At 42.9% G+C, this 19,342-nt stretch overlaps 1 protein-coding gene across 9 annotated transcripts in view; it reads left to right on the top strand.

Annotated features, from left to right (window-relative positions):
- Nucleotides 1–19,342, top strand: part of TRRAP (transformation/transcription domain associated protein) — a 137,134-nt gene that overhangs the window by 63,064 nt on the left and 54,728 nt on the right. For all 9 annotated transcript variants that reach the window (XM_080675804.1, XM_080675803.1, XM_080675802.1 and 6 more), the window contains 14 exons: nt 1,262–1,381; nt 1,814–1,933; nt 2,610–2,774; nt 2,862–3,043; nt 3,277–3,475; nt 4,515–4,643; nt 7,698–7,964; nt 9,488–9,694; nt 10,737–10,895; nt 10,985–11,119; nt 12,388–12,498; nt 14,152–14,298; nt 17,229–17,442; nt 17,959–18,084. In XM_080675804.1, the coding sequence (XP_080531930.1) occupies nt 1,262–1,381; nt 1,814–1,933; nt 2,610–2,774; nt 2,862–3,043; nt 3,277–3,475; nt 4,515–4,643; nt 7,698–7,964; nt 9,488–9,694; nt 10,737–10,895; nt 10,985–11,119; nt 12,388–12,498; nt 14,152–14,298; nt 17,229–17,442; nt 17,959–18,084 (2,281 nt within the window). The remainder of the gene's footprint in view (nt 1–1,261; nt 1,382–1,813; nt 1,934–2,609; nt 2,775–2,861; nt 3,044–3,276; nt 3,476–4,514; nt 4,644–7,697; nt 7,965–9,487; nt 9,695–10,736; nt 10,896–10,984; nt 11,120–12,387; nt 12,499–14,151; nt 14,299–17,228; nt 17,443–17,958; nt 18,085–19,342) is intronic.

Here is a 19,342-nt window from a genome sequence, read left to right as displayed (position 1 = left end):
TAGAACCTCCTTGCTCCCCTGAACCCAGTTCCCTGCATCTCTTGTTCACACACACAACACTGATGTAGTGACAACACTGACTTTGGATCGTCAAACTCTAAGGTTTCCCTCTTCTGTAAAATGGGGATGAATGATAATACGTCATTTCCTGTCTTCTGATGGAATGGGAAGACCAAAAGAAGTGATTTTGTAACAGTGCTTTGAAAACAAAAAACTATAATATAAAACCATTACTAGAATGTTATTCTAATTTCAGGATAGAATTTGTTCTGTCCCAAGACTTGAAAAGACTGTAGACAAGAACTCTAGAAGATGGTATGGGTATGAGGTGACAGTGAGCTGATTTTTCTCATTTCTTACCCATCTCACTGTTTTGCCTTTTGGTTTAAAGAGGCTTTTGGAAAAATATCTCAAATGCTGTGGGATGTGGTCCCTCCTGACTAGTGTTTATCATCCCCATTTTACTGTGTTTAGAGTAATGGACAACCTATTGCACACCACGGAGGGTGGTGCATCAGGGAGTCTTCCCTTCTGTGCTCATGGGGATTTCCCTAGAATCGCAGACACGAAATTGGGGGAACTGAAAATGAGAAGGGAAAGTTGGATTGACACTCAGTAATCGGCCACTGAGCTGTTAGCACCTTTAAAAATGCAAAATTCTTGATGTTTCACATTTTTCAATAAGATTCAATAAAAGCAGTTGTCAGCTTTATTTTATGCCTGGTTGACAAATAATTAGTGCCATTTATTTACATTGATATTTGATTTCCAGGGTAAATACTGAAGTATTTTTTGAGGACTTTGTGCTAAGTTTTGAGAGCAAAATAAGTCTTTGCCTTCAGAGCTTAGTACATTGGGAAGACCCCATGATGTCACAGCAAATTGAGGGAATCCTACCACTCACAGCCACAGGCATGGTCACCCCCTCCTCCATGAGGGGCCTAGGCAACCATCAGGCCACTTCCAACACTTGTCAGAGCATGAGAGACAAACAGCCCAGTCATGCCAGGTGCACATTCAGCCCCCCCCTCCCGCCCCCCCATCTCCTCGAGATTAAATATGAAGGCCAAGGGCAGTTAGTTTCCTTAGGCTACAGCTATAATGTGGGATTGGTAAGTTGTGCTTTTTACATGTTAATTCTTTGCTTCTGGTGGCTAGCCTTGCAAATGCAATTAGCCATAGTGTGGTCTATAGTAATTTCGACATTTCTAGCTTGTGAAATTAATTAGCCTATTTTGTAATTTCTGATTTTCTTCATTAGGAAATGAAAATTTGTTCAGCAATTATAAACCTTTTTCATCTGATCCCAGCTGCACCTCAAACTCTGGTCAAGCCTTTGTTAGAGGTTGTGATGAAAACAGAACGGGCTATGTTGATTGAGGTAATGGTCAGATATAGGATTAATTCTGATTCTTCCTCCATCTGTTGCTTATAATATTTTCACTTTGATATATTTTAGATAGATTAATCTTAAAAATATAAAGATGTGTTAGATACTACTATTTGCTATGGTTGTTAGCATATAAACAGTTACAAGGGGGAGAAATGTATACTTCCAGCCCTGGCTGCTAGCTCAGTTGGTTAGAGTGTCATCCCAATACACCAGGGTTGCGGGTTCAGCCCCCCACCAGGGCACATATAAGAATCAACCAATGAATACATGTATGAGTTGAACAACAAATCCATGTTTCTACCTTTATTCCACACCCCCCCCCCCCCAAAAAAAAAGAAACGTATACTCCTACCATATTAGGTTGATAGACCAACAGAAGCCTCAAGCCCTGAGAAGATGTTTTCATCATGTGTTTTCTAGGCTGGCAGTCCCTTCAGAGAGCCTCTGATTAAGTTCCTGACTCGGCACCCTTCCCAGACGGTGGAGCTGTTCATGATGGAGGCAACACTGAATGATCCTCAGTGGAGCAGAATGTTTATGGTAAGAGTGCGAGGAGCTGGAGTTGGGTGTCCCTACAAATTTTTGTCAGCCATTGTACTCTCAGAATCTGAAATTCATATCTCACTGTTCAATGTCAGGCTTTCTTTTTTTCTAATACATTTGAATATTAGAAACATCACTGTTGTGTATATAAAGAGCTCAAGTCCAGGAATCCCTCTCTGTAGATTTTGGTGGTGGTAACAAATGAATGAGCTGTTAGGATTATCAGAATCATAATCATAAAGTGTGATTACTGGTTAAAAAGCATTAAAATTTTTTTTAGAGTACATTTATTAAAGCTGGAGACAGTGAAACAAGGAAGGGCCTAGGATGGAAGAAGCAGCAGGGGAGGGACTAGGTGGGCAAATGAGCCTAGCCTGGGCTGCTTTGGCTTGCTAAGAAGTCAGAGAAAAGGGGTGCTGGGGGACAGGGTCGGGGTTTGCTTGGGATGAACTGCTGCGCCTGTTCCTCAGTTGGATGCAAGTTTAGGAAATGTATGCCTGTGGGAGGGGAAGGGTGCAGTGTGCTCCTGGGAGGGAGAGGTCGCACCAAAAAGTATTAAAAAAAGGGTGTTTACAGTGTTGTTTTTTCAGCCTGCCTAGAAAGATTTGGAAAGAACCTTTACCTAAATCTTTTTTTTATTAGCTTAGAACAGCTTGTTTTATTTTGTTTTTAGAGTTTTTTAAAACACAAAGATGCCAGACCTCTGCGAGACGTGCTGGCAGCTAACCCCAACAGGTTCATCACTCTGCTGCTGCCCAGCGGTGCTCAGACCGCCATGCGCCCTGGCTCGCCCAGCACCAGCACAATGCGCCTGGATCTTCAGTTTCAGGCCATCAAGGTAGTGACTCTTCGTTAGACACCTGAAATCTTAAAAGTTGAAACACAGAGAACCCTGCCAGTTCCCTAATTGTCTCTTCTTTGACAGATCATAAGTATTATAGTTAAAAACAATGACTCTTGGCTGGCCAATCAGCATTCTCTGGTGAGCCAGCTGAGACGCGTGTGGATCAGTGAAACCTTTCAAGAAAGACACCGGAAGGAGAACATGGCTGCCACAAACTGGAAGGAGCCCAAGCTGCTGGCCTATTGTCTGCTGAATTATTGCAAGTGGGTACACATGTTGTGCTTTACATCAAGTGACTTGATTTATCCAATAAGCAGTCTTTACTAATTTGTGTATAGCTGGGGTCATTGGTGTAGAGCAGTGGTCGGCAAACTGCGGCTCTGTTGACTAATGAGTTTGCCGACCACTGGTGTAGAGAATGGTTTATGACTTAGCTGTTTAAAACAAGTTAGGAAATTTTCCACAATTTAACCTATGTTCTTATTCGACCCTTCAGAAGGAATTATGGAGACATAGAATTGCTGTTCCAGCTGCTCCGAGCCTTTACTGGTCGTTTTCTCTGCAACATGACATTCTTAAAAGAGTATATGGAGGAAGAGATTCCCAAAAATTATAGCATTGCTCAAAAACGTGCCCTGTTTTTTCACTTTGTGGATTTCAGTGACCCCAACTTCGGAGATGAACTGAAAGCCAAGGTGAGTCCCGCTGTTACACAGTAGAAGCCATGGGTTTTGAGCTAATTTTCTAGGGAACCAAGGACACTATTTGTGTTCTGCTGTGTCTCTGTTGACACTTGAATAGTAGTCTGGACTATTTATGAGGAAAATGCCATTGTTGAAAAACATAAGACAGATTCAGCACTGAACCGGTGCTGGCAAGAAGTTTGATAGTTTCATAGCTTTTACCTTTTTAAATTGAATTTATTGGGGTGATATCCTATAATAAAAGCCTAATATGCTAAGTGTCCGGTCGACCAGTCAGCCGTTCAACCAATCAAAGCATAATATGCTAATGCTATGCTAAGGCTGCTCAACCGCTCGCTATGACGTGCACTGACCACCAGGGGGCAGACAGTTGACCAGTTGCTATGACGGGCACTGACCGCCGGGGGACAGACAGTTGACCAGTCGACCAGTTGCTATGATTTGCACTGACCACCAGGGGGCAGATGCTCCGACAAGTAGGTTAGCTTGCTGCTGGGGTCCAGCCGATCGTGACTGAGTGAGACGGGCCGGACATGCCCTTCCATGGTCCCTCCCTGGCTGGCCAGTCTCCCGTGTCTCTCCCCTTCCCCGAGTGCACCGGTGGGGTCCTTCAGCCTGGCCTGCACCCTCTCGCAATCCGGGACCCCTTGAGGGATGTCGGAGAGCTGGTTTTAGCCCCATCCTGCAGGCCAGGCCGAGGGACCCCACTGGTGCATAAATTCGTGCACCAGGCCTCTAGTTAGTTAAAAAAATAATACGGGTTTTAGGTGTGGTTTCCTTGATTTTAGAAAATTACTTGTTTGAAGTGAGAAAAGTAAAACAAACTGACGTCTCTTTTCCTCAAGTTTTTAACCTACCTTTCCAATTGACCATTTGAATAATAGTCAAGATTATCAGTTGTAACCTTGATTGAGTTCTAATTTTATGGGTTATAATATGACCAAACTGGTGAGCCTGCCCACTTTATTAAAGAAATAAAAGAACATGGCTTTATTTTCCTTTTCCATTATTGTAAATTATTTTTTTGTAGGTTCTGCAGCATATCTTGAATCCTGCTTTCTTATACAGCTTTGAGAAGGGGGAAGGAGAGCAGCTCTTAGGACCTCCCAATCCAGAAGGCGATAATCCAGAAAGCATCACCAGTGTGTTTATAACCAAGGTGACTGACTAGCAATATACTGACTTGAAAAGTAACTTGGCAGATGAGAGTGTGTGTATGTGTATGTGTGTGTGTGTGTGTGTGTACACACATACACGTGTGCGATGGGTTCATTGAAATAAGCTCATTTTCCTAAGGCTTTTATTTTTCCTGATTCCATTAGTTTATAGCAGAACATTATTTATTCATGGAGGGATAGGTTCTAAGCCCTCAGTATCTGATGCCTGAAACCGCAGATAGTACTGAACCATATAAATATATAGAACCAAAACTATATATATATAGTTTTTCTATATATACATACCTGTGGTAAAGTTTAATTTATAAATTAGGCATAGTAAGAGATTGACAACAATAACAATACAATAATTATAACAATATGCTGTAATAAAAATTATGTGAATCTGATCTCTATCTCAAAATATCTTATTGTACTGTACACCCTTCTTCTCGTGACGATGTGAGACCTATTCCTGATCTGTGTAATCACCATCCTTAATTGCAGTAAATGGCCTGGTGTCATTTCAGGGGCTTCCATGCTGAAGTCTTCGTATAGGCTCAATGCTTTCTGGAACATCACATTTTCTGTTCAGGTCTTCTACCCACAAATTTAATGCCTTTTCCATCTAAATAAGTACTTATCACACACTGTGGCTGAAACTTCTGCATGATGTGCAACAGCAAAACTAGCATGAATTTCTTTTTACTTCTTCACAGTTTCACAGAACTTTTTCTTTCTGAAGATCTTAGCAACCTCAGCATATGATTTTTTTTTCTTTCCTTATTAAGTTGAGAATTTTTACCTTTTCACCTAAAGGAAGTACTTTACTGCTTCTCTTTGGCATATCCAGGTTGCCAGCATCACTACTCTTGCACCTTGAGACCATTATAAAATAAGGGTTACTTGAACACAGGACTGGGATACTCTGACAGCTGATCTGATAACCAGATGGCTACTAAGTGAAATGGGCAGGGAGTGTATATAGTGTGGACAAAGGGATGATTCATGTCCTGGGTGGGATGGAACAGGCTGGCAAGAGATTTTTATCATGCTACTCAGAAGGGCACACAGTTTAAATTTATGAATTATTTCTGGAATTTTCCATTTAATGTTTTTGAACCATAGTGGACTGTGGGTAACTGATATTGGGAAAAGTGAAACCATGGGGGAGAGGGCGGACACTATTATAATTCTTTTTTTTAAAAAATTCCTTATTGTTGAAAGTATTACATATGTCCCTCTTTCCCCCCATTGTCCTCTCCCAGCCTGCCCCCGCCCCCGAGCCCCAGCCTTCATCTATTATAATTCTTATTAGTGAATTTTTAAAGGCAGCTTCATTTGGAATAAATGAACTCTTTTTTCTACATTAATAGATTCCAGTGAGAAACAATGTGTCTCAATGAAAAATTAGATCTCTAAGTAATTTTATAAAAACCCCTATTGCTGGTCAGTAGAGTTTTGATTTTTAAAAAAAATATATTCTTATTTATTTCAGAGAGGAAAGAAGAGGGGGAGAGAGACAGAAACATTAATGGTGAGAGAGAATCATCGATAGGCTGCCTCCTGCAGGCCCCCTACTGGGGATCAAGCCAGAGTCCCGGCCATGTACACTGACTGGGAATCAAACCCTGACCTCCTGGTTCATAGGTTGACACTCAACCTCTGAGCTATGCTGGCCCAGCAAGTTTTAATGTTGTTTTTTTCATCTTAAGGTTTGCAAAGGACTCTATAAAAGCCAGTGAGAATATTAGACTGTATACAGTTGCTGCTGTGACCCTTTATTGCCAACTTAATAAAACATCTTTGTGGCAGGATGATGTCGGAACTTAGCATAGGCTTTAAGGTTTACATTTTTATAATAGTGTTTATAGTTTGCCCTAAAGAGATTTTTGGAATTTAATATTTCTTTGAGAAATGTCTGCCCTGTGTGTTTTTTCATGAAGCCTGGGCTGTCCTCTGCAGGTTAGGCCTTTGAACTTCATGGGCAGGTGTGTTTGCTGTGAGGGTGTTAGACTGAGTCTTCCGTATGTGGGATATTTGTTGGAGTGCAGGAGTGATAGCCATTCCAGGGCGGCAGCGCACCATATGCACATTAATGCTCTTTGGGAGGATACAGTTTTTTTACTCGTTCTGTTGCCTGTTCCGTTCGGGGGTCCAAGTAGAGTGGACTGTTGTTCCTATTGGCAGTTTATTGGTCTTTAGGTAGTGTTTGTCTCTTCCTGCAGTTTTGACCCCACTTCCACCCTCCCAGGGTAATTCGAACTGAGCCCAAGGAATTATTTTTGGTCTCCCTACTGACTCGGCACAAGGAGGAGTTGAGATTCTAAATGTTGGATGAGGATAAATGGCCTTGGGCAGGCTGGAGCCCTGTGGGGGGGACTGCAGTGAATTCAGGGGGCTACAGGGACCTGAATGAAGACACAGTTGTGATGGAAGATTTCAGTGTTTTAGATGTTTCTGTAGACAGAAAGTAGTTAAGGGTATTTAGCTGAATTGGATGGTGCAGTTATAATACTTGATTTAATAGAGACATGCAGAATATTCCTTAAAGAGTGTACATTGTTTTTCTTATATCCGTGAAACACAAAAATCTACCAGATACTTGATTACATAGAAAACAATAACAATTTTTAAAAAAATAGAGATTTTTTTCCAGATAACATTTTTTTTATCCTAATACTGAAAAATAAGGGCTGGATAATTAGTAGTTGACCAGAAAAAAAATCTCAACTACTGGAAATTAAGAAACTCAGTCCTAACTCACCTCATACCAAAGCGGAAGTTCTTTCCCACATCAAGCCACTTTCCTCACTGCATTCTGCCTGTAAGCCTGCCCCCTTTTTGCAGGTTGAAATAAATTCAGTGAATTTCTAATCCACATGTGTTAAAGGAAACTTGATATGTCATTATTGGGTTCCTCATTGGAAAACTTAATAATATAGATTAAAAAAGTATATGTGTGTGTGTTTTTAAGGTTTAAACGTGTATGACCCTTAATAGGTAACACAGTTCAAAACCAGAAAGGAATTCCTTTCTGCTTGCCTTTCCCACAGGTGCTGGACCCAGAGAAGCAGGCGGACATGCTGGACTCCCTTAGGATTTACCTCCTGCAGTATGCCACGCTGCTGGTGGAGCACGCCCCTCACCACATCCATGACAACAACAAGAACCGCAACAGCAAGCTGCGCCGCCTGATGACCTTCGCCTGGCCCTGCCTGCTCTCCAAGGCCTGTGTAGACCCAGCTTGCAAATACAGTGGACACTTACTTCTGGCACACATTATTGCCAAATTTGCAATACATAAGAAAATTGTCCTGCAGGTACTTGCGAGGCTCCCTCATGTCTGCCCAACAATTGGATGCATTTCCATACTTGTACATGCTGCTCCTATACCATTGTGACCTCTCCTTTTCTGTTGACTTCTCTCCCAATGCCATTCAGTAATGCTCGTCTCTGCCATCTCTTACAAACTGTGAAATCTCCCATGACTATTTATTCTCTCCTTCCTCCCCAGTTATTGCTCTGCTCGAGTTCCTCTGCAGCCTTGCTTTTAAAACAACAAAATGTCTCCTTTGTCCAACTCATGCTCCTTACCCATTGCATTCTGGCTTTCAATTCTTCGTTCCATTGAAAATGTTTTGGTTGCCCTAGCCAGTTTGGCTCAGTGGGTAGAGCGTCAGCCTTTGGACCAAAGGGTCCTAGGTTTGATTCCAGTCAAGGGCATATGCCCAGGTTGCAGGCTCGATTCCCAGTGTTGGGCGTGTAAAAGGCACCCAATCAGTGATTCTCATCATTGATGTTTCCGTCCCTCTCTCCCTCTCCCTTTCCCTCTGAAATCAATGCAAAAAAAGGAAAAGAAAATGTTTTGTCAAGGGCCCTAACCCATTCCTTTGCTATAGACAGTGGGTACTTTTGAACCCTCATCATGTAAGCCCTCCACTGTGCTGATGATCTTGAACTGTCTTCCCTGAGCCCCTCAGTGATTTAGGCTTTGATGTCAGATAGCCCTGGGTTTGAGTTGTTTCTTCCACTAAGGAGTTCCATGACTCTGAGTGAGTTGGTTACTGTCTCCGTGTAAGAATTCAATGTAATAACAGACTTGAGTGCTCAGCCTGTCTTTGCCTTTAAGCATTTGGTAAGCAGTCGCTCTTGTCCTATTCTGTGAGGTTATTCTTTGTTTCCCTCTGACTATTACCTCTTGTGAATGTCTGTGGTATTAAACCAAAGGCCCCAATAATGCCAGTGGCCTCTTAGACATCTCCTTCCACACGCACTTGAGATATAAATACAGTCTGTGATCGGCACTGCTCTCCCCCAGTTTCCCAGCCAGAGATCTGAGGGCCATCGGTGACACCCTCTCGTTCTGCCCAGCATGGAGGCATGGGCAAGTCCTGTTCATTTCCTGTCCCTTCACCCTCACTCAGTACCATTGGGTGGTCTTTGTGTCCCCCTGATATAAGCACTTCACTGCTCACTTGAACTGTTGTAAGATTACCTCTGATCGTGGCCCCTTGCACTCCATTTTTTAATTCTGTGGCCAAAGTGAATTGACTAACTTCCCACAAGTTATGGTAGACATTGATGTCTGCAGGGAGCTAGGTCTCATTCGTCCTGGAATATTCCACCTTAGCCAGGCATGGGCACCTAGTAGGTGCTCAATCAATATTACAATGAATGTATTCATTGATCAAAACTGAATGAAGGAGAATGCAACTATGTTGTTTCCCAATAAGAGAGCTCAGAGGAATTTTTAAAAAATATGCCTTGGTTCTAAGAGATTGTTTTTATCTTGTTTTTAAAGCCTTTATTTTTATCTTAGGTAAGAATTTCTCTCCCGTTTTAGGTTTTTCACAGTCTTCTCAAGGCCCATGCAATGGAAGCTCGAGCAATTGTCAGACAAGCGATGGCCATTTTGACTCCGGCAGTGCCAGCCAGAATGGAGGATGGGCACCAGATGCTGACCCACTGGACAAGGAAGATCATTGTGGAGGAGGGGCACACAGTTCCTCAGCTGGTTCATATTTTGCATTTGATAGTGCAGCATTTTAAGGTACACAGAAAGGACTGCAGATTGATGTCAGATGCACATTCAGGTGTTTGCTTTAACATTTTGCTAATTTTTCAGTTTCTGTAGTAATAGGGGGTTAGTCTTTCAGTAAAGGTATTTCAGATCCATTGATTAGTGTGTATATGTGTGTATGTGTATGGCTTTATCAACATGGAAATTGCTATAGTTTAGAGAATGTATTAGGAGTATTTCTGTCTAGACTGCATTTTTCTTGTAATTACTCTCATTTAACAGTGGATACACATGAATTGTTACTTTGGGAGGAGTCATCATTAACTCTAGATTTTGGTAACTTGGCTAAAAAAATTATTCTTGTTGCTGGCATCTCCTTTCTGTAGCTAAATTGCCCACTTTCTTGGATTTACATAATTTTTGTAGATTTGGGTAGAGGAGAAAGGATTTAGTAGTATTGAGCTGAAAGCTGTTATAGCTCTTAAATTGGGAATTTGCTTCTTGGCATGGCTGAACTATTATGATAGCAAGTGTTAAGTCTGATACAGGTGACTAGCTTGTCAACCTAAAGCGAATTCAGTATTTCAACATTAAAAAAAAATACATATTTTTATTGATTTCACAGAGGTAGGGAGAGGGAGAGAGCGATAGAAACATCAATGATGAGAGAGAAACATCAATTGGCTGCCTCCTGCATGTCCTCTACTGGGGATCAAGCCTGCAACCTGGGCATGTTCCCTGACCGGGAATCGAATTGTGACTTCCTGCTTCATAGGTCAACACTTAACCATTGAGCCACACCAGCTGGGTGAGTGTTTCAGCATTTTTTAAAGATGGTACTAAATAACTGAATTACATTATTGTATTGGGACTCAACCAGAGACAGGGGAAGTGATAAACACACACATAAGGTAATGAGAATTTTCTCACTAAAGTTATGGTTGGCTTCTGTGAGTATTTTGGGACCCAGGCAGGTTGTATGTGTATATATGTGCATGTGCATATGTGTTTGTGTATGTGGGGTCGCAGCACAGTGTCCCCGGTGTGACACAAGCCCTGTGCTTGCTCACAGGTGTACTACCCCGTGCGGCACCACTTGGTACAGCACATGGTCAGTGCCATGCAGAGGTTGGGCTTCACACCCAGCGTCACCATTGAGCAGAGAAGGCTGGCTGTGGACCTGTCGGAAGTTGTCATCAAGTGGGAGCTCCAGAGGATCAAGGACCAGCAGGTAGAGATGTTAGCCCTCTTGTGTCATCCTTGATTGTATTCCTTATGCTTCTCTGCAGAATCTAAAGTCAAATGTGTGTGCTTTTTAAGCCGGATTCAGATATGGATCCAAATTCCAGTGGAGAAGGAGTCAACTCTGTGTCATCTTCCATTAAAAGAGGCCTATCAGTGGATTCCGCCCAGGAAGTGAAACGCTTTAGGACGGCCACAGGAGCAATCAGCGCAGTAAGATCATTGCACACCTTGCGTGTGCTTTTATAGGTTCTGTGCTTCCTTGTGGGAGTGTGGTCACTTACTCAACAGACTGTGAGTATGGGCTAAGTGCCCAGCACAGTGCCAGCGAGAAAGGCTGCACCCAACAGAGAGAAACCCAATAACATGCTACCGACTCAAGGTGTTTCCCAATTACCAGATGCAATTTTCTTTGTGCCACTTAATATCATTAGAGTGCTGATGATCATAGTTAATTACTTGCAGAAAGGCATCAAGGGAAACTCTTTGGGGCAAGAAAATTGATTGAGGACATGCGCCCATGGTGCATTCAGTTTCAGAAAAGATAGCATGTCCTATTTTGTTTGGAGGGCAGCTGGGTACCTAGAGCCCTGTGGGTGTGAACTCTCCCTCCCTCTCCCTCTGTTTCTCCGGAGTATGTGGCCCTGCATTCACCCTGTATTCAAATTAGAAACCTGGAACTACCTGCAATCTGTCCATTTCCTTCTCTTCACACATCTGGTCAAGAGCAAGTCCTGGCAGCCCAGCCATGAATACCCCACCCTCTTCTCAGTTCTGTACCCACGATGGTGGTGCAAGCAGATGCCTGGTCCCTTCTCACTGGGATTACTGAAACTGCCTCCCAGTTCCTCTCAGACCTTGCACTTTCATCACACTTTTAACAGAGCAGAGAACCAAAACACACTCTTTTCAAAATTCAAGCTAGGGAAAGCTGGATGAAGGGTACATGGCACCTCTCTACTGTCTTTGTAACTTCTTGGGACTGTTATGGTAATTTCAAATAAACACTTAAAAAATGCAGACTATCTTTTCCCTCACCAATCCTTTCCCTTGACACTGGCTTTCAGTGCCGGCATGACCTGACCCTTCTGATGGCCTTCATGCCCTGCACTTACTCATGCTGCTGCAGCTACACAGGCCTTTCCTCCACCTCAGAAACGCCAGTTCTGTGCTCGCTGGGACTTGTGCACCGACTCCATTATCTCTCGCTGGCTCAGTCCTCTCTTCTCATGGCTGGCTTTTTCTCAATCGGAGAGGTACCTTGATAGCATCCTTTTACTTCCTGGACCACACTCCCTTCCAGTCTTGCAAATGACCATTACTTTCTTTGTGGCTACTTTGTTTATTAGTTGTCCTGTGGATGCCACACCTGCCTCTGGTATCCCTCTACCCAGAATGGCATCTGTTCCCTGTTACTGGGCTGCACAGGCCGGTGCTGTATCCTGGAATGCATTGTTGAGAGGCTCTTCCTGTCGTCGTAGGTGTTTGGGAGGAGCCAGTCGCTGCCTGGAGCGGACTCCCTTCTTGCCAAGCCAATTGATAAACAGCACACGGACACCGTGGTGAACTTCCTCATCCGAGTGGCTTGTCAGGTGCGGGTTCTGAATGTCTTATATTAAGGATTTTTCAGAACAGAGTCTACTTGGTCAACTATAGAATGTTTTCTGTGACAGTTTAGTAAAAAGAAAGAAAAAAGAAATAGACAAACCAAGGTAGTCTGTCACTTTCATACCAGATTTCATGACATGCTGATAGTTCTGAAGTCTGCCTTGTCTTATAATTCATATGATATTTAAGAAATATTTTTTCTTTTAGCAGTGATAATATAATGCTATGTCTAATAATTAATGTAATTATGGTATTCAATGATCTTGGGCAAATTATTTTAACTTTCAAGTTACATAGCTCATAAAGGTGTTGGGATAGTCCAACACAACATTAATAATTTAAATGGTTTTACACCCTGGATGGGTAGCTCAGGTGATTAGAGCGACCTCCTGATACTCCATGGTTGAGGGTTCAAACTCCAGTCAGGACACATACAAGAAGCAACCAATGAATGCATAAATAGGTGGAGCAACAAACTGATGTTCTCTCTCTCTCTCTCTCTCTTTCTTTCCTGTCTCTTCTCTCTCTTTTCCCTCCCCCCTCTTAAATTAATAGATAAAATATACAAAAAATAAATGAAAGCATTTATTTACCACTCATAGCAATATCAGTTTTCATGGAGTTTTAGGGGATCTACTTCTGAAACTTTTCGTTTTTATATTTCAAACAAAAATTGCAAATGAAATTTTTCTATGTTTTTTAAAATTTGGTAATCTTGCATTTTTATAACTATTAAACAAAATAGTGGGTCTTGCAATACTCTTGACTATTGAGGCTTCCCAAGTACTGAAAGGAACCTACTAAACCAGCGATTTTCAACCTTTTTCATATCATGGCACACATAAACTAATCATTGAAATTCTGTGGCACACCAACAAATATTTTATTTTGCCAATCTGACAAATTAGGTATAATTTTTATTTAGTCACACCGGATGGCTGTTGTTGTGTTGGCTGTTGTCATATTTTTATTTGACAGTCTAATGGAAAACAACTCAGTGCTCCTTACTAAGTAGTCAGATATTGCTTGTTTTAAAGATTCTTGCCTGGCTGGTGTGGTTCAGTGGTTGAGTGTCCACCCATGAATCAGGAGGTCATGGTTCGATTCCCCGTCAAGGCACATGTCTGGTTTCCGGGCTTGATTCCCAGCAGGGGAGGTACAGGAGGTAGCCGATAGATGATTCTCTCTCATTGATGTTTCTATCTCCCTCTCCTCTCTTCCTCTCTCTGAAATGAATAAAAACATATTTTAAAAAATTCTTGTGACACACCAGTTGAAAATCGATGTACTGAACTATTCAATCACTGCATTCTTGCCTGTTGCAGTGTGCTAGGCATAGCTTAGGAGATCCAGAAGGGAGGAACATGGATCCTTGCCCTCAGGGAGCCTCTTGACACTAATCAATCTATCACACAAATGGTTGCAAATCACCACTGACCCACTGTAATGGAGAGGGAAGGTCCTGTGGGGCAGGGTCCCTGCAGCCAAGAGGGCTGAGTTGAGTCAGGTAGGAGAAGAGGAGGCTGTGAGGTAGACAGCTGGGATGCAAGGGCATGGGGCATGGGGAAGAAGCAGTGTCACAAGAATGACTAAACATGTATGTAGTGAAATGTGGGCTTGAATGAATGAATTTCCAGGTTAATGACAACACCAACACTGCTGGGTCTCCTGGAGAGGTGCTTTCTCGCCGGTGTGTGACCCTCCTGAAAACTGCCTTGCGACCGGACATGTGGTCCAAGTCTGAGCTCAAACTGCAGTGGTTCGACAAGCTGCTGATGAGTGTGGTAAGTGCAGGGGTCTGTTGCTATTGCCTGGGCTTGGGGCTGGGCCACCAAAATCTGAATCTTCCATTCCTTTGTCCAGTTGTGGCCCCTTCCACTTTGTCTGCTGGCTGCTGTTGACCTTAAAAATAAAATAGTTGTTTTACCAGAGAATAGCAGAGGAATTGCAAGCTATAGCAAAAACCATAGGGCAAGTCTGGCAAGCAAAGGAGAGGAACTTTACTTTCTAGAGAAAAAGAAGGAAAATGAGAGGGATTATTTTGAACAAAAGTCTGTTGGGATGGAGGAGATCGAGAGTTTAGGGTGGTGATTGATTCTTGTTGGCTAAGTTGCCGGGCAAGGAAGGAACTTTTCCTGCTAGAGTAATAAGGTAGTGTGTTTTGTTTTTTTCCTGTTGAGAGCTGTATTTGACAATTCCTATTGGGGGCGTCTATATTTGAAGAGTGGTAGAGTAGTGCCTGAGGGCTCCCCCTTCTGGCCTTTTAAATGAGGTTTTATTTTATTAATTTTCATACTGCCATACTGGCTGGCTTGAAATAAACATTTTTAATTGATTTATGAAACAGCCTTTAAAGTAAACTTGAATTTTTAAAGTAGGTGGACATAGAATTTGTTATTGAGCACTGTATAGTCACGTAACAAAGAAATGACTCGTGCCCTAGCTAGTTTGGCTCAGTGAATAGAGTGTCGACCTGCGGACTGAAAGGTCCCGGGTTTGATTCTGGTCAAAGGCACATGCCTGGGTTATGGGCTCAATCCCCAGTAGGGGGCGTGCAGTAGGCAGCTGATCAATGATTCTCTCTCAACATTGATGTTTCTATCTCTTGCCCTCTCCCTTCCTCTCTGAAATCAATACAAATATATATATATAAATATATCCTATATAATAAAAGGCTAGGTGGTGTCACGCCCTTCGTGTGACACCCTCGCACTACACTGTCACAAGATGGCCACGTGCACAGCGGAGGTGGGGCCCAGTGGCTGCTCTGCGTGGTGAGGCCTCGGAGTTCCGTGGCACAGCTCAGAGGAGGCAGGTCCTGGTGGAGGAGGTGGGTCGTGGCAGGGGAGGGCAGTTGTGGGCAATCGGGCCGGCAGGGGAGGGCAGTTGTGGGCGATCGGGCCGCCAGGGGAGCAGTTAGGTGTCGATCGGGCCGGCAGGGGAGTGGTTAGGGGGTGATCAGGCTGGCAGGCAGAAGTGGTTAGGGGCAATCAGGCAGGCAGGCAGGTGAGCGGTTAGGAGCCAGCAGTCCCGGATTGTGAGAGGGATGTCTCAGGGGTCCCAGATTGGAGAGGGTGCAGGCTGGGCTGAGTGACGAATTTCGTGCACCAGGCCTCTAGTATATTTTTTATATATATACTGAGTGGCCAGATTATTATGATCTCTGAACGCATAATAATCTGGCTACTCAGTGTATATCCTATATAATAAAAGACTAATATGCAAATTGTCCCCTCCACCAGGAGTTCGACCAGCAGGCAGGCCGGCCAACTGCCCATGTCCCCTCCCCCTGGCCAGGCTGGCCGTACCCCACCCATGCACGAATTCATGCACTGGGCCTCTAATACACACACACACACACACACACACACACACACACACACACCAGATTATTATGCGTTCAGAGATCATCATAATGTGGCCACTCAGTGTGTGTGTGTGTGTGTATATATATATGTATATATATATATGTATATATATATATAAACTATTGTAAAATGACTTGTAATACTGATTATTTGGTGGGTGCTGTTTTGTTTTGTGGGTTTTTTTTGTTTTTAATATATTTTTATTGATTTCAGAGAGAAAGGGAGAGGGAGAGAGAGATAGAAACATCAATGATGAGAGAGAATCATTGATTGGCTGCCTCCTGCATGCCCCCTACTGGGGATCGAGCCCGCAACCCATGCATGTGCCTTTGACCAGAATTGAACCTGGGACCTTTCAGTCCACAGCCTGATGCTCTATCTATCCACTGAGCCAAATTGGCTAGGGTTTGTTTTTTTATAATTAATTAATTTTTTTTTCTTATTTTTCCTTTCTTTCAGGGTTTGTTTTTATAAAAACTTCGATCCTATAATTTTCTGTTTTGCATTGTAAAGATTAACATTGTTGCTTAGGTTTTTTGAAAGGTTACAGAGGTAACCTGTGCTATGAAAACAGTAGGATCATAGGCCCTAAGTCTCCAGCTCATGCTATGATTCCAGCCTGATGCATAACTTATGAATTGTCTGCAGGCTTCTTTCCTTTTTTTCCTGTTGGAAGATCACATTTCTTTCCTATCACATACAGTCACAGTTGAACCACACTCAGCCATAAGTGGACAGCCGCTGCCAGTAAACAGGCTAACGGTTTCATAGCACAAGGCACTGTGCTCACAGTGACTTCCACCTGTCGCACAGTCAGTGAGCTTTTACTCACAACCCCGTGCACACACATACACGTATAAACCACAGAAACAAGTTTCAGGAAGCAAACCATGGACTCTGCTTTCTGTTTCATTTTTATTTTTGTTTTTAATTCTGGCATCATCTATTAGATTGATTTCATGGTAGAGTTTCAAAGATACTTCCTTTTGGAAGAATATTTGCATTTTAACTAAAAAGATGGAAGGAGACAAGCAAAATGCATTGCAGTAACTGTCTTTTTAGACCAGATTTTAGTAGTTTTCAAAATTTTAACATTTAATATTGAATATTTTTCATGAGCTTTTGAAACAGGCTTGACTAAATATTTAAAGCAAATTGATTAAAAGAAACAAAATCCTACTGTATTAATAAAATATGGTGGTCACATGTTTTTATACATATGTGTTCATTCTTTAGTGATTTTTTACTTCTAAGTACTTGGTAGCACATAGTTTTAAATTTTGGTTGACTATAATTTACTGTACTAGAGTATTTCATCCATGTGCGACCTGTGTTCTCCTTTTCAGGAGCAGCCTAATCAAGTTAACTATGGAAATATTTGCACGGGTTTGGAAGTGCTGAGTTTCTTGCTCACTGTTCTCCAGTCTCCAGCCATCCTCAGTAGCTTCAAACCTCTGCAGCGCGGAATCGCTGCCTGTATGACGTGTGGAAACACCAAAGTCTTACGAGCAGTCCATAGCCTTCTCTCACGCCTAATGAGCATTTTCCCAACAGAGCCAAGTATGTCACCTTTCCCATGGGTGTCTTTCTGAGTGGATGGGTGTTCACAAAACTTGTTATTGGAGAGGGCTCATCCTCCAGTTACTATATGGAGCCTTTTATTATGTCACTTTTCTTTATATTTTCAACCTTTTTAAAAAAATTGACATGAGAACTTAACAGCAATAGTCACTGCATTCTATTTTTGTCTGCTTTGGAAATGCAGTTCTTCATCAGCTGAGTATTGCTGATTCTGTAAGGTATAAAAGGGAAGTTAGGTGAAAATATTTTGTCAAATGGTGAACAATTGACAAAATAAATATTGTTTAGTGTACTTAGAGTGAGTTCAGGTGAGGTAAAGGTTGTCAGCTTTGTAAAGTAGGAACCCTGCCCAGAGGTGAGCACCAATGGGAGAGAAGTTGCCACAGGTGCCAAAATAACTAAAGTCAGCCTTAGTGTGAGGGATGTTAACGTCCCAAGGCCTGGACAAGCCTAAGAACCCAAACCACAGAGCCCAGGTTCTTGCTTCTGTTTCAGGCACGTCCAGTGTGGCCTCCAAGTACGAAGAGCTGGAATGCCTCTATGCGGCCGTAGGGAAGGTCATCTATGAAGGACTCACCAACTATGAGAAAGCCACCAACGCGAATCCCTCCCAGCTCTTTGGTGAGTATGTGCCAGGCTTGGTTTTCCCAGCACTGGTTCAGTTTGGCATTGTTCTGTTTGTGCTCCCTGGACAAGCTTTCCTTAGAAGGGAAAGGCTCAGGCCGTCTGGGGGGCCTTGAGGGTGGTGTTGGTGCGTGGCCTGGTGCATACCAGGCCATGGTCCCCATTGGTCTTTGAAGTGAAACCCCCCTTCCCCCAACCAACACCAGTGCTTCCGTGTTTCTTCCGCCTCATCCTGAGATGCGGATTTGTTGCGAGGGGAATTGCCCTAGGTTGCATGGATACTCCTGACCCCGTTTTACACCAACATAGAGATGCTGCTAAAACAGTATACCAAGATGTAGAGTCACTGCCTTTCACGATGTGGTCACCTGTGAGCCACTCACAAGCCAAGAACGCCTTCCCAACTTCTTGGTGAGGCTCTGGCTGCCCCAGGTGAAAAGAAAGTTTGTTTCTTGGATCAGGGCAGCTGGGTAACGTTGGCTTCCAGACACCCGGAAGTCAAATGTATGAATACTCTGTTTTTTGCTAAACTCACACCTGTGACTAGGATTAAACCTTGGGCTAAAAATTTTTTTTCTTCCTTATTATATATTCATTGTATAAAACTTTGAAAATACAAATGAAGGAAAGCTAAATAAAAGTAACCCAAGCCTCTCGACTCATTCAGCATTTTGGAGTGCATGTCTTTTTCTAGACATACGCGTAGGAATACATATACAGAAAGCCCTTGTTATGCAGACACTTGTGTCTGCATTTGTAAACTGTTTACATTATTTTTTAAATGAGTTTCTTGCTCTCCACACTCTTCCTGCTTGCTACATGAAATTCGGGAGTCTGATAAATTTAGTTAAAATGGTGTATCCCTTGCTATTCACGTTTGCTATTTTTGTTTTGGAACCAGATAGATTTGGATAGCGAGGGATGCTTTTGTGACTTTTAAAAAAGTGGTATCATACAGTAGATCCTGCTTTGCAACCTGACTTCCATCGCAGTATAGCATGAACATCTTGTTAATTCTCCAAAGGACTCTCTTTTAGAAGAGCTGACCACTGTTGACTCTGCCTCCCTGCTTTGTGTGAGGGTGACAGCAGGCCAGGGACAGCCTTTGGGGCGAATGGGTCTGTTCGAGTCGGCCACACTGCTAGATCCAGGGCTCCATTACTGGTGAACTCAGGAGAGGCGAGCCTGGCAACCAGGAATACCCAGAACACATTCCCCCTATTCATCATTGTCACCTTCCAGTGTCATGGGTTAC

The sequence above is a fragment of the Plecotus auritus genome (genome assembly GCF_963455305.1).
Source record: "Plecotus auritus genome assembly, chromosome: 6".
NCBI classification, from domain to species: domain Eukaryota; kingdom Metazoa; phylum Chordata; class Mammalia; order Chiroptera; family Vespertilionidae; genus Plecotus; species Plecotus auritus.
This window is presented reverse-complemented; position numbering and strand designations above follow the sequence as displayed.